The sequence below is a fragment of the Amblyomma mixtum genome, chromosome 4 (assembly GCF_055824585.1).
Source record: "Amblyomma mixtum isolate Tamu chromosome 4, ASM5582458v1, whole genome shotgun sequence".
NCBI classification, from domain to species: Eukaryota; Metazoa; Arthropoda; class Arachnida; order Ixodida; family Ixodidae; genus Amblyomma; species Amblyomma mixtum.
This window is the reverse complement of record NC_143015.1, coordinates 129,448,191-129,461,679: the sequence shown is the minus strand read 5'-3', so window position 1 is coordinate 129,461,679 and position 13,489 is coordinate 129,448,191. Positions and strand designations below refer to the sequence as shown.

At 44.7% G+C, this 13,489-nt stretch overlaps 1 protein-coding gene across 2 annotated transcripts in view; it reads left to right on the top strand.

Moving 5' to 3' along the window:
- Positions 1 to 13,489, top strand: part of LOC149348202 (poly(A)-specific ribonuclease PARN-like) — a 58,289-nt gene that overhangs the window by 35,693 nt on the left and 9,107 nt on the right. For both annotated transcript variants that reach the window (XM_089587993.1, XM_089587994.1), the window contains exons 14-17: positions 1,580 to 1,635; positions 6,474 to 6,560; positions 6,805 to 6,879; positions 7,216 to 7,447. In XM_089587993.1, coding sequence (XP_089444119.1) covers positions 1,580 to 1,635; positions 6,474 to 6,560; positions 6,805 to 6,879; positions 7,216 to 7,447 — 450 coding nt within the window. The remainder of the gene's footprint in view (positions 1 to 1,579; positions 1,636 to 6,473; positions 6,561 to 6,804; positions 6,880 to 7,215; positions 7,448 to 13,489) is intronic.

The following is a 13,489-nucleotide window of genomic DNA, read 5'->3' as shown; positions in this document are numbered from 1 at the left end:
CGCGCACCTTTTGTAGGCCATCTCGATGGCAATGGAGAGCATCTCATATCTTGACGATAGAGAACAAATAGCCAAACCTATCCAAGCCAATCCGACTGCGCCCGCCGAGCCGGTTCCGTTTAAATCCAAGATGGCGCCTTTCGCGGTGGCGGCAAACGGTTTGGTAGTGACAGCGATGCCCGCTCGCGTCTACATTAGGCCGAAATAACAAATTTTCGGTTGAAAAACGATCACTGCAATATTGTTGGCGTCTATTTTAGTCCGAAAATTCGAACATTTAGACTCCGCAAAGTCCGAAATATCGGTCGTGAAAATGTACACGTTCCTATGAGGTGCGCGACGGTTCCTCAGCGAAGTCCGAAATATCGCGCTAGTCCGAATTATTGGAGTCCGAAATATCGGTCGGCTACTGTATTGAAGTTTTTGCACGCCTTACGTAACCTGATGCTCACTTGTGGTGTCGCAACCCGTCTTTCGACTGCTGAAACCAAAACTGAAATTTCATGGAAGAATAAATTAAATTATAAGTTTGGTACAGAGGGTAGGCGGATTTCATACGGTGATTCACGTTTACTGATGGTTTGCACGCCACTCAACTTAACTTAAGTTAAGAACAACGCAGCGAGCTATGGAAAGGAAAATGATAGGTGTAACGTTAATAGATGGGAAGAGGGCGGAGTGGGTGAGGGAACAAACGCGGGTTAATGACATCTTAGTTGAAATCAAGAGGAAGAAGTGGGCTTGGGCAGGGCATGTAATGCGAAGGCAAGATAACCGCTGGTCCTTAAGGGTAACGGAGTGGATTCCAAGAGAAAGCAAGCGTAGCAGGGGACGGCAGAAAGTTAGGTGGGCGGATGAGATTAAGAAGTTTGCGGGGATACAGTGGTGGCAACTGACAAAGGACAGGGTTAATTGGAGAGGCATGGGAGAGGCCTTTGCCCTGCAGTGGGTGTAGTCATGCTGATGATGATGATGCACGCCACTCAAAAGCAAAAATACACTGCACATGTTTTGGTGTCTCTACCCCTTTAAATGGGCTAATTGGGTCGTACTTTGACAAGGTTAGATAGTGGGTGTTTGCACTAACCTTGTGACTGTATATGCTGTGTGTTAATTTCTGTCGCATTCACTGTGTGTGTATTCATTAGACCAAGAGTTCTCTGAGAAAGCCGTTAAATATTGTGGTAACACGAAAGCCAAGATACTAATGAATGAAAAGAAACGGTAAAATATCAAAATCATGGGGCGCATGCAGAACGGGAAAAATACTAGAAAGGCGAACACAAATATTTGAGCTCATACAGCAATGAGCGGATGGGTCGCTAGCAAATGGTTTGCAGTAGCAGCCTGTTTCATTGTAGTGGCCTGTGAGATGGCTAAACAGTCCAGTCAGAGGGTGTTTTAGGATAAAATAAGTCAGAGTGTTGTCACCTTGTGGTGCAGTTTATTTAGCCTTAGTCTAAAAATATGTACATTTCCGTGGTCTTGCGATCACTGGATGGATCAGAGGGCTGGCCGATGTTTTACTGAGCTGTGTTTTGTGCTTTGTTCACTTCAACTTTGCGTGTGCACATTCCAGAATCCACATGATGTTTTCTCCAGACATACCGTCCCTGAACATGGCTGGAAACGAAGGTGAATGATTCATTCATTGGCTCAGTGTGGGCATTAGTGGCATTTATACATTTTAGTGATTTATTAAAAGCAGCGTCATTGCATCAAGCAAAGCACATGTTCTGCCATTGTTGTAATTAAGGAGGGGGGGGGACAGCTGTTTGGACAATAAACGAGTTGGGGAAGATTGGCGTTATTCTTTCTCGTGGGAGATGATGGCAACATTGGGATGTCATGAAGGAATTTGAGTGGTAGGAATGAGGGAATGGCAAAAAAGAAGAGAGAGAAAGAAAAATTGGCAGAGGCTCAGCTTGGTTAAGCCCGGAAGTTGCGAAAGCAACTTCATCCGTTTCTTCAGCCCGCCGTCGTTTCCTAGCTTGAGCGAATCCAATGCAATCCACTCCAATCCAGTCCAATCCAATGTAATCTAATGTGATGTAATTTAATCTAATGCAATCCACTTCAATCAAATCAAATGCAATCCAATCCAATGCAAAACAATGCAATGGAATCCAATCCATTGCAATCCACTGCAATCCAGTCCACTACAATCCAATAAAATGTAATCTAATGTGATCTAATTTAATGTAATGCACTCCAATCCAATGCAATCAAATCGAATTCAATTCAGTGCAATCTAATCCAATGTGATCTAATTTAATCTAATGCAATCCACTCCAATGCAATGCAATCCAGTGCAATCCACTCCAATCGAATGCAATGTAATCTAACATAATGTAATGTGATCTAATTTAACCTAATCCAATCCAATCTCAAGGTGAAATGAAGGTATATGGTGGTCACCGCCGCGGCACGGCAAAAGCGTGAAATTGCAAGTAGTATTGCTTTAGCAATAAAAGATGTTCTTTTTTCTTATCAGGTTTGCCTATCACAGGTTGAGAACATAGATAAACACGACAAATTTCTGGTCCTCTTTGAGTTAAATTATTAAAGGGCCAACTGCATTGTGAAGAAAACTCGCTATGTGCACTTTAATTATTGGGGAGGTGTTCTCTGGAGTATTAAAGGGCCTTCGAAATGGTTCACCGCAAGGGTAGAAAAGAATAGATGCTGAATCGTCCACTCCCATGGATATTTTCTCTCTAGCTGATGCAGCACCAGAGAGATCATTAAAAGCAATTCTCTGAACTCATGCACCGAAATGAAGAAAAAAATTTCCAGGCCAGGACTGCAGTACTCCCTATTGCATTAATCCAGGAGTTGTCACTCAGATGAGACTGGGTGTGCAAATATCAAAATAGTTTCGAACATAACATTTCTGAATAGTTTATTTTTGGTACAGGTACCGTGTAATGTCCCTCATGTAATGTCCAGAAAGGGACCTTTGAGGAATAATAAATAAATAAATAAACGCGTGTAAGGGCTGCACTTTTTTTTCCAGATTCGAGGGCCAATTTTCGGGGTTGCGGCCCATACACGCGATTTGCGAAAAAAAAAAAATTAAATAAAAACACACCAGTCAGGGAATGAACAGCATTTATTCTGCGTCCAATCGTCACTCGCCGAGTATTTCTACTCTGAGCTGGTGCTGTGCTCTGGTGCACGCTCATCCCAAAAGAAGCCGCGCAGAACGTCTGCTGTCAACGCGTAGCCATTGTTCCGCACCTCCGTCACATAGGAGAGCAGCTGTTCTTCCATTTCAGGAAGCTCGCACGGCTTGCCTCGGAAAGCGGGCTTTTTGCAGCTTGTGTTTCTCAATACATCCTTCTGGTTGCACCATCATGGGACGCACTCCTCAGCCGCTTCGAATTTCCTGCCCGCCGCAAGCTTGCATGTTCGAGAGCTAACTCCCAGCCGTGTAGCTATTAAGGTGCTTGCCCATCGTGCTTAAAGGGGCCCAGAAACACAATCTTAGTTAACTGTTTTGCCTGTTGATTGCATACAGTGAGTTATAATGGTGCTATTAGCGTCGGTAATACCGCGTATATTCCGTTTTTTAATATTTTAATGTCCTCTCAAAAACAACTTCATGGCTCTGATGGTGTCGCCACACAGTGGCGGGTTTTTAGCAGCGGATATGACATCACCTGGCGCGAGCTTGATGATCGGACAAACAGTAAATATACTGCAAATTGTGTGAATTTGTCACCTGTCTCCGTTTTATATTAGATCAACAAAAACAACTTGTTTGTCTTAAATAAAAGCCCTGCAAAGCAAGTAAAATAAAAATACACCACCAGGGGCGCTCTGGCATGGAAACGACGCTGCCAGTCTCAGCAAGAACGAGTTACAGAGAGCAGGCAACCATGGAGTACAAACTTCCGCGACGTGCTCTGGCTGGCTGTTTTGTTTGGTTGCGTCAGGTGCCGTCATTGGGAGAGCGAAATAGGAGTGGGAAGCCCCGCCAAAATCGAGTTGAGGGCAGCGTTTTGTTTGCTTGTATTTTCAAATTTCTTCATTGAATAACTCCCGTTCCTGTGCATCGATTCCTGTAATTCTTTTTAAGTCAGCATCTGTGTGACACAAAGAACCCACCTGAAGTATAGCCGGTATCCCCCCAAGCAGTGTTTCGCAGCCCCTTTAAACTGCAAAGCTCGGCGGCAGCACACGAAAGCTACAACCACCACAACTACGGTGAGCAAGCTAACATGCCACAAAAGCAAAAGGCTGGAGCTCATGGAGCTGGCGGGAGGTCGTGGCGGAGAAAAAAAGTTTACGGTGATGATGATGATGGTTACCGCGGCCTCAGGTGCTATCCATGGGCGGCACTTGGAAGCTCCTGTGCGAGTTGCGAGTATGTGGCCTCCGCGATCAAGCACACTTTGCTCGCAGCCAGAGCTGATCGCGGAGGCCACGGTGCGTGCATTTAGAAGGCTATTCCCACCTGGGTCGTGGTGAAAAGGTCGGGTGCGGCCCTTATACGGATTTATTTTTTTAAAAACATTTCCTTCGGGAAAAACGGGGTGCGGCCCATGCACGGGTGTGGCCCTTACACGCATTTACACGGTATGTAGCTGGAGCTGAACGCAAGTTTCTCCCATAAAGCATAATTACAAAAAACGCACGCATTCCAAACAAACTGCTCTCACCCATGTTCAGCATATTTCACCATACCCGCAAGGCCTAGCCAGGCATTAAATAACGAATGGGGAATCGTGTGGCAATAAACTTTCATTTCGTAGACTATTCTTGAATTTTATTATGTTGAGTGAAAAAAATGCCGAGTACAGCAGTTTGACATAATTCGGGCACGAGAAAGCTTACAGAATGCTGCCGTAGAACTGCCAGGTACTCCTTTACTGGAGCCTTTGTTTCGGACATCCCAAAATGCCTCCAGCAGCAAAAAGAGCTTCATTTTGTAGGGATGTTGGAACAGTCACTCCCCTTGGACACTGAGATCCTGGTAACGCACCTTGTGCGGTCTTCTGTGTGACCTGAGGTTGATCTGGCATCCTGATCATAATGGTATACTTGCCACAGCACTAGAGCTCTGGTGGTAGCTGCAGTAATGGCATTCGGCCACAACACTGCTGGGTAGACTCCAAGCATAAAAACGTTGAGCAGCTCTCTACCTTTCCGGAATGCGAACCCTTCAGCTGTCCAGCACAACAGTGTTCCTGGCATCAACAGCTTAGTGAGAAGATGTAGTGCGGCGATAGGTTTTGGAAAAAAACTTGTAAAAGTAATCAACCTGTGGGGGCTTCCAGCATGGCCTGTCTCAGACGGGCTTGATCGCAGCCCAGTTGCACAAATGATATGGCTGAAGTATTGTACCTTTGACTTCAAGAACTCGCATTCAGATAACTCCAATCGGAGTCCCACGATCTTCAGACGGTCGAAGACTGCACACATTTGCTCAGTGGTTGTTGCCTTTAGCCCCTGAGATCAGAAAGTCATCACAGTATGTTGCAGCGTACTCATGGTCATGCAGGAGGTTTTTCCATATGTCTCGCTGAAATAGAGCCGGTGCTGATAGAACACCAAACGGCAGCCTTGTGAATAGGTACACACCTCTCAAGCATTGGGGTTGTGACCAGCTTTTGACACTTTTTCTGACACTATCTGCTGGTATTCATTGTGCGAATAGAGTTTTGTAAACTTCTTGGCGCTGTCTGTCTGGAAAAAAGTTCCTCAGTCCTGGTAATAAGGTACGACTCGAGCACCGGATCGTCTGTAATTCGCCGTTTACCCTGGCTCTACCATCGTACTTCAGTAAGGGAACAGTGGGCGTAGCCACACTGCGCTCCATCCCGCGTCTCCATCTCGCGTCTCGCAAAGCAAATGGTGTTGGCCGTGCCTTCGCCCCCTTCTGCACAGTTATTTTAGCGTCAACGGCGTGGAATATGCCGGGCTGGTTCCAAAAAAGCAAAAAGAAACTTCATGATAATGACTCACCACGCCTCCAAGAGGATCGCTGGCACCCGTATGAGTGCCAGTTCGCTTTTGTCACCAGATGTAAACTACACCATAGCAAGACGCAGTGACATGCTGCTTGATTTCCGACCTGCTCTCGGTGGGATTCAGCAGATTGGTTGTACGAAAGGCTTAGCATTATCGCACGGGCACCTCTGTCGCATGCTGTCAGCCAATACACTGAGGAAAGAGCAAGTTAAATTACCTAATGAGTGCGAGATCTCCCTGTTTAAAACCGCCACTATTTTTGCCATAGTTTGCAAACTTTGCTAATTTGGCCATGTTGGTAGCATTACTGTTTTTGCGTGTTAAAGAGCTGTATGTGTGTCCGCAACCTGAGCACGCCCAGTGGTTCACCGTGAAGCAGTATTTGGGGCAACACAGTACAAAGTATGATGTTTTCTTAGCATACGCTAATCCTTTGTGCATACCTCTGTCCAGTGTGTACTGTAACACTTTTTTGTTCTGTTTTTTGACGTTTGCAGTGATTCCATCTCGCAGCCATGTGTTGCACGTCACATTTCCCATGGAGTGGCGTGCCAACGACCTCTATCAGCTTTTCTGTAGCTTCGGTAAGTTATAAGTATATTTTTTAGTTTCTTGGCTCACAAAGAGAAAATAATATATAGAAGAAAGGCTGTACTGCGGAAGTCTTTACCTAACTTGCTTGTGTGTGGGATGCAAGAACCAGCAGAAATCTAAAGAGCCTAGGCATTGTTCTTAACTGCCTGCTTTTCTCTTAATTTTGTGTTTTCTTGCAGCATACAGAAAGGGAATAAGAACTGTAGCGCATGAATTTTTTTTTTCTTTTCTCAGGTCAAATTGTGATCCACTGGATCAACTGCACCCAAGCATTCGTGGCCATGGCCAGCAGCCCTCTAGCAACACAAGGTAACAAATGAGCGCTTTCATCATAGCTTGCCCTATCTAACCTCCTATGAGAGTATGCATGGAGTGTGCAGAGTTTCATGAGTTCCGTCAGTGGGTGAATTCTGGAGTTCACTCGCTGGCAGCATGTGTTTCATAATAGCTTCAGTGCATGAAATTGCTTATAACGGACGACATTCTCTTTTCCGTTTTTCTTATTCCGTCTCATCTCTCCGTGGTGAACTACGTTCTCTTTTCCATTTTTCTTACTACGTCTCATTTCTTCGTGGTGAACTACGTTCTCTTTTCCTTTTTTCTGATTCCGTCTCGTCTCCCCGCGGTGGCCGTCTGAAATGACAGCGCTGAAGAAGCTGGGTGGCAAGGCATCATCCCATGACCCGTACCGGCTGCAGAGCTACACCAGTTACATGACCAGGTCGTCACGTGTGTCTACGATGGCGGCTGCAGCAACAGCAGCAGCAGCGCTACCGCCAACACCAACTGCGACGCCGACTAGGACCAAGACGCCCTCTTGCGGGGACGCCACAGCACCTGTGGAAGAAGACCTGAGCACAGCACGCAAGCGCAAGAGGTACGTTGTTGCATTCCGCAGGTTGCTGTTCACATGTGGATGAACGCCCATCATACCCTTACTCAAGATTCAGCATTAGCAATCAGCGGATTAAAAATCCTGATTGATGTCTACACGAGAATTTGTTGAATGCCAGCGGCTGTTTCTACAAAGGCAGTCTCTACTTACCGTATTTTCCGGTGTATAAGACGAGGTTTTTTTCCAAAAATCTTGCTGGTGCGTTCTATACAAGGCTGCGTCTTATATGCGAATTTTTCGGCTTTTTTTGTGAGTTCAAAAATTACTCAGGTTCATGTTGAAGCTTTTTTCACCGAAAAAATATTGCTACCAATAACGCGGTTGTAACACGGCTATAATACGGGGACCACCATGCGCAACTTTTTTAGGTGAACTTTATCATGAAACGGTGGAGATGATGACTTCCGGGATCATAAACACGCGGCCGCTTCGGAGGCCCCAAGTAAAAGTAATGTGAAATGCCAAAAAGATGGCGACAATCGTGCTTTTCGCCATTGTCAAGACAAGCCGGCATTTTTTTAGTCTCCCTTTGCAACTTTGTTTGCTCTGCGTACGTAGTACGTGCATTGTGCCAAGAGAATGTTTCAGCTGCATTGCCTCCAGAAAGGGACAAACTTTTTGATAGCGCATCCGAAGATGAAGGCTTCGAAGGTTTTAAGTGAAAATAAAATGTTGTTATGGACATAAGGAGAGTTCTTTCGTTTTTTTTTTGCTAAAACGTGGGCAGGTATGGCATGAGTGTCGCCTTATCGATCACTTAGCGTTGCTTAAGAACTCACAGGTACGGGGCATTTCACGGTGGTCACACAAGCATATTTAATTAAGCCTCACTAGCCTAACTGGGTAAATTGGGGTGCGTCTTATACACGGGTGCGTCTTATATGCCAACTTTTTCAATAACAGCTTGCATATATGACAGGTGCGTCTTATACAAGGGTGCGTCTTATACACCGGAAAATACGGTAATAATAACTTTATTATTTTCATCATGCATACATAATGCCGGAGACCTGTGGTCATTTGGAATTTTTCAAATTTTAATGACCTATGTGGGAGGTGCATTTAGTGTTCTAGGAAGTTTGTCATGAGAATAAATGCGGTTATGAGGGGAAATTGATGATTTTTATTTTTTTTATTCCATGCACACTAGGTGGCAAGGGGATTTCCTCAGACCAGTTTCAAAGGGGCAGGGCTCCAGTATGGCAGTGTGTTTTGGAACTGCTGCCCCTAATGAGTTATTCCTGTGCGCTAAGGGAAATAAACATTAAAGGTGCACTGAAGAGGAATCTGAACTCGTCTTTTTGCCGCGGGAACTCGATCTACACGTTCTGAGCATTCTTAGAAACTTCGATTTAGTGGCCTGCGTGGGCGATTTCCCTAATTAAATCGAACTAACGCCCGGCTTCCGCCTTTTTTTTTTTAATTCTGCCTCGTACGGTGGGCGGAGTCGACCAACGCGTAGAGTGCCTTTCACCCAGTCCCGTGGCGGCTTGCCGCTCTGCCATCGGCGGAGTAGTACGTAGTAGTCCGTAGAAGCAAATAGTCCGCGCGTATTCTTATTTCTGCGGGCTTATTTTGCGGCTATATTATCTGCGAATGAAACTATTTATTCACGGAAACCTAAAAAACAAAATGAAGCGAAAGCAAAGCCTCCACGGAGCTGGCTGAAAGGCACTCCCCGTGTTGGTCGACTCCGCCCACCGTACGAGGGAGAATTAAAAAAAAAAAGGCGGGAGCCGGGCATTAATTCGATTTAATTAGGGAAATCGGCCACACAGGGCAATAAGTCGCAGTTTCTGAGAATGCTAGGAATGTGTAGATTGAGTTCTCGTGGCAAAAAGACGAGTTCAGATTCCTCTTCAGTGCACCTTTAACAGAATGGTGTAGTACACTGTTGAAACTGCACTGAGTGACATGTTGTGTAGTTGAAGCTGGGAGAGACAGTCAGCATATTTGCTGGCAGCTTTAGCAGCAATGATGTGGCTGTAGAGTGTCTACCTCCATGTGGGGGGGGGGGGGGGTGCTTGTTTCGAATCCAGTGACCACTGGAAACAAGGCGTCTAGTCTTTCCTTGAAAAGCGGTTTCCTAACAGTCAACGAGCACGTCCGCTGGCAGGTTGCTTGGCTTTCAAGGGAGGACACTGGTCTTAAAAAAAAAAATTTTATTAATGAAGTCACAGTCACGAAATCTTCAGGGATTATGCATTTTTGTGTGCTGATTCTAAATATGTCATTTAATTTTATGTAAAACAATTCCTTGAGCACTTATGCACTTTTTATGCTAGTATTTTGCGGAGAGCTTTGAAGAAAATTTGCTGTGGGAAACTCGCTGAAATGTATGCCATTGGGTTCTCTTGACACCAAGAAATACAATAAGGGTGAAATTGTCTTCCTGCCTATCATAGAACTTGAGTTATAGAGTTTTGAAGTTGTCGCTTCAGAAATTAGAAGGAAAGTGTGTATTTCTGTTCCTGAAGTGGCAGCTTCAGTGCCCTATTACTCAAGTTCTATGAGAGCCAGGATGATAATTTTACCCATATTGTATTTCTTGGTGTCAAGAGAACCCAATGGCATACATTTCAGCGAGTTTCCTGTAGCAAATTTTCTTCAAAACTCTTCCCAAAATACTAGCATAAAAAGTGCATAAGTGCTCAAGGAATTGTTTTACATGAAATTAAATGACATATCTGGAATCAGCGCACAAAAATACATGTGCCCTGAAAATTTCATTACTGTGACTAAATTAATAAAATTTTCTTTTCAAGACCAGTGTCCCCCATTAAGGGGTTGAGACTAAGATGGTGGCAACCAATTTTTGACCAAGCTGTTTCTTTGATGGGTCAGTAATTCATTTTTCTACCAAAAAAAAAATGCAGTATTTCTTGTGTGGGATAACTGGTTACGGCAACCTTTCTTGACAGCCGCATTGGCCTAGGGTAGATGCCAGAAAGGACAGTGGGGTACGCCTGCGTTAAAAGATTAAAGATCTGTGGTCTATGGGTAGAGCAAGTTACGGCGGGGGCCATTGATTTATTTTATGGAATTTTTTGTTGGCATGTTGGTATGTCTGAAGAGTATTTCTTTGATTATTGTCTTGTCTCTTAAAGGTGCACTGAAGAGGAATCTGAACTCGTCTTTTTGCCGCGGGAACTCGATCTACACGTTCCGAGCTTTCTTAGAAACTGCGATTTACTGCCCTGTGTGGCCGATTTCCCCAATTAAATCGAATTAACGTTCGGCTCCCGCCTTTTTTTTTTAATTGTGCCTCGTACGGTGGGCGGAGTCGACCAACGCGTGGAGCGCCTTTCACCCAGTCCCGTGGCGGCTTGCCGCTCTGCCATCGGCGGAGTAATACGTAGTAGCAAATAGTCCGCGCGTATTTTTATTTCTGCGGGCTTATTTTGCGGCTATATTATCTGCGAATGAAACTATTTATTCATGGAAACCTAAAAAACAAAATAAAGCGAAAGCAAAGCCTCCATGGGACTGGGTGAAAGGCGCTCCACGCGTTGGTCGACTCCGCCCACCGTACGAGGCAGAATTTTAAAAAAAAAGGCGGGAGCCGGATGTTAATTCGTTTTAATTGGGGAAACCGGCCACACAGGGCAATAAGTCACTGTTTCTAAGAATGCTAGGAACGTGTGGATTGAGTTCCCGCGGCAAAAAGACATGTTCAGAATCCTCTTCAGTGCACCTTTGAACTTCAGAAAATGCTGTGATAATGAAGGCTTAGTCGTAGGTCACTTTCTGACACACTATTCAGGATGGAGTTTTCAGTGGCCCACACGTGAGCCCGTGGGCATCACTTCGAGTCCTGAACTCTGGCAAATTTTTATTCATCCGTGGATTTTTGAAACAAAGCTGTACAGCTTTCCCTCGCAACTGCATGGCTGAGCTGATGTGGGCAATAATTGTTATTAATTACTTCCCTGAATAGGAAATTTATTTCGTCTTTGGGAAACTTCCCTCAAAGGAGTAACGGGCAGCTCCACGAATCATCACCAGCTGCTGTGCAACGGTCCAGTTGATTGCTCTCTCTTCTTACAGAGTGCTTGTCGCCACTGTTGTGTGTCTCGACGGCATTTGCCTCGGGTCCCTTCTTCCTTTTCCTTAAGTGCCAAACACTGAGTGTCTACAAATAAAATTGTTGGTTGCCCTCGATTGTCCTGGTGTAGTCTTGCTGAGTGTCATGTGAGCTCAAGGGGGGACACTGGTCTTTGAGACCAAAAAAATGACCAAAAAATAGATCTTCAAAAAATGGCATTTGTGGAATCTACAGCTACTATTTTCCAACTGTACCAATTTTTTCCTTCGAGAAATCAACTTTTTGTCCACAATATTAAATTCAGATCATCATGTAGGCGGAATTCATGCAGGAGCAGACAGTTTAATGGCATAAAAGTTTTGAACATCTGACTGTCATAGTATGTCGATATCTCAACATCTAGGACAGATAGAGATGTCATACTGTTTGCTGAAGGGAAGCTGAAGGCACAGTGTGTGCAATAATTAAAGCAGATTTGTTCAATCGCACTTCAAAAATTTATAATTTCGCAAAGTTTATCGATGCATTACATTCACACCTTGAACATTGATATTCGAAGTGCTGTAAAATTACTAACGAGGGTAAAATGGAAAAGTGGTTTTGATTATTGCACTCTTTACTCACCATACTGTGTAGCCATGGATTAAAATTGATTTTTTATAGAGCAGTTTTTTTTGCACCGAGGTGCTAATGAATGACTAAATCTTGGGAACAGACTGATTTTTGAGAAAGGTAATTTCATTGTTGAAATCAGTATAAAAAAACTGGGCAAGGTGGTACAGTTTCATTAGGATTGGACTAAAAATAAGGAAAATTGGTCTAAGAATAGTGTTAAGGGATTATCGATCAAGGTCAAGTTTGTCAGGTTAGCAGTAGATGTAAACGTAACCTCAGTCAACTCAATATAGCAGAGCTAGCATGCCGTGCGAAGCTGCGCCGTCGGCGGCATCCCACAGCAGACATGCTCTGTTTTGGAGCCGTGCTGTAATGCTGGCAGCGGTGGTGTTTATTTTTGCACAGTCAGTTTTGTTTGTTTGTAATTGCCTTGTGTTTTGAAGTACCGGATCGATGCTTCTTTGAGAGGGGAGTAGTGCCGCGAATCTTTGTAGTGTTTGTTTGTTTGTTCTTCAAAGCTGTGGGCATGCTGCTTTATTGCTTTGTTTGGGATGCAAGACGCGACCAGATTTACCTCGATTGATCACATCCAGGCGGAGCTAGGCCTACGTTGCTCCAGAATATTGTCACGTTGTAGTGACGGCAGTCCGGCGGTCAGGAAGACAGCAACAAGACTTGCAAACGAAGCTCTTTATGTGGGCTGACTTGTGCCTGCAAAAGAACTGAATCACTCGGCGGCGGCGTAAGCAACAAACGTGCTCGTCAGTCGTCAAACTATGAATGATCGCCGCTCGCGGCATCGCTCAGTTTAAAGCCGGCAAGGAAACCTCGAGATAACAAGTCAAGATCATCTACAGTAATCTCGAAAAAACGTAGATGCAGCTCTTCATGGCTGTGATCAGTCGAGATTAGTCGGGTCGCTTCTCGTGTCAGGAACAAAAATGATAACACCCCTTTCCTGTGGCCTTGAGTGCGAATGAACGAACAGTACAATGATACGTGGCAATATTCTAGTAACTTAGCATGCTTGAGCCCGAGCAGTTAACACTGTAAAAAATATGTAGCTCCAGCGTACTTTCTAGTAATTTGAATTTTTCAGCCTCTTCTATCTTACCAGTGCTCTGTCTTCAAGGAGAGTGGCGTCTTTGTCATTGGGATTTAATAATCGGTGCAGACAAACTGCAGTTCATCCCGAGTATTCCTTTGAATGAGGTCGATAGGAAAGTGGAATGTGTAAGTAGTGATCGCACTGTAGGTGGATACATCTCGGGACCGAAGTGGCTCATGCCCCTTGAAGGAAGCCCCTGTGGCCAGTGACATCATTCGATTGTCATCGCGTCGGTTCATCTCTCTACTTTTAGTGT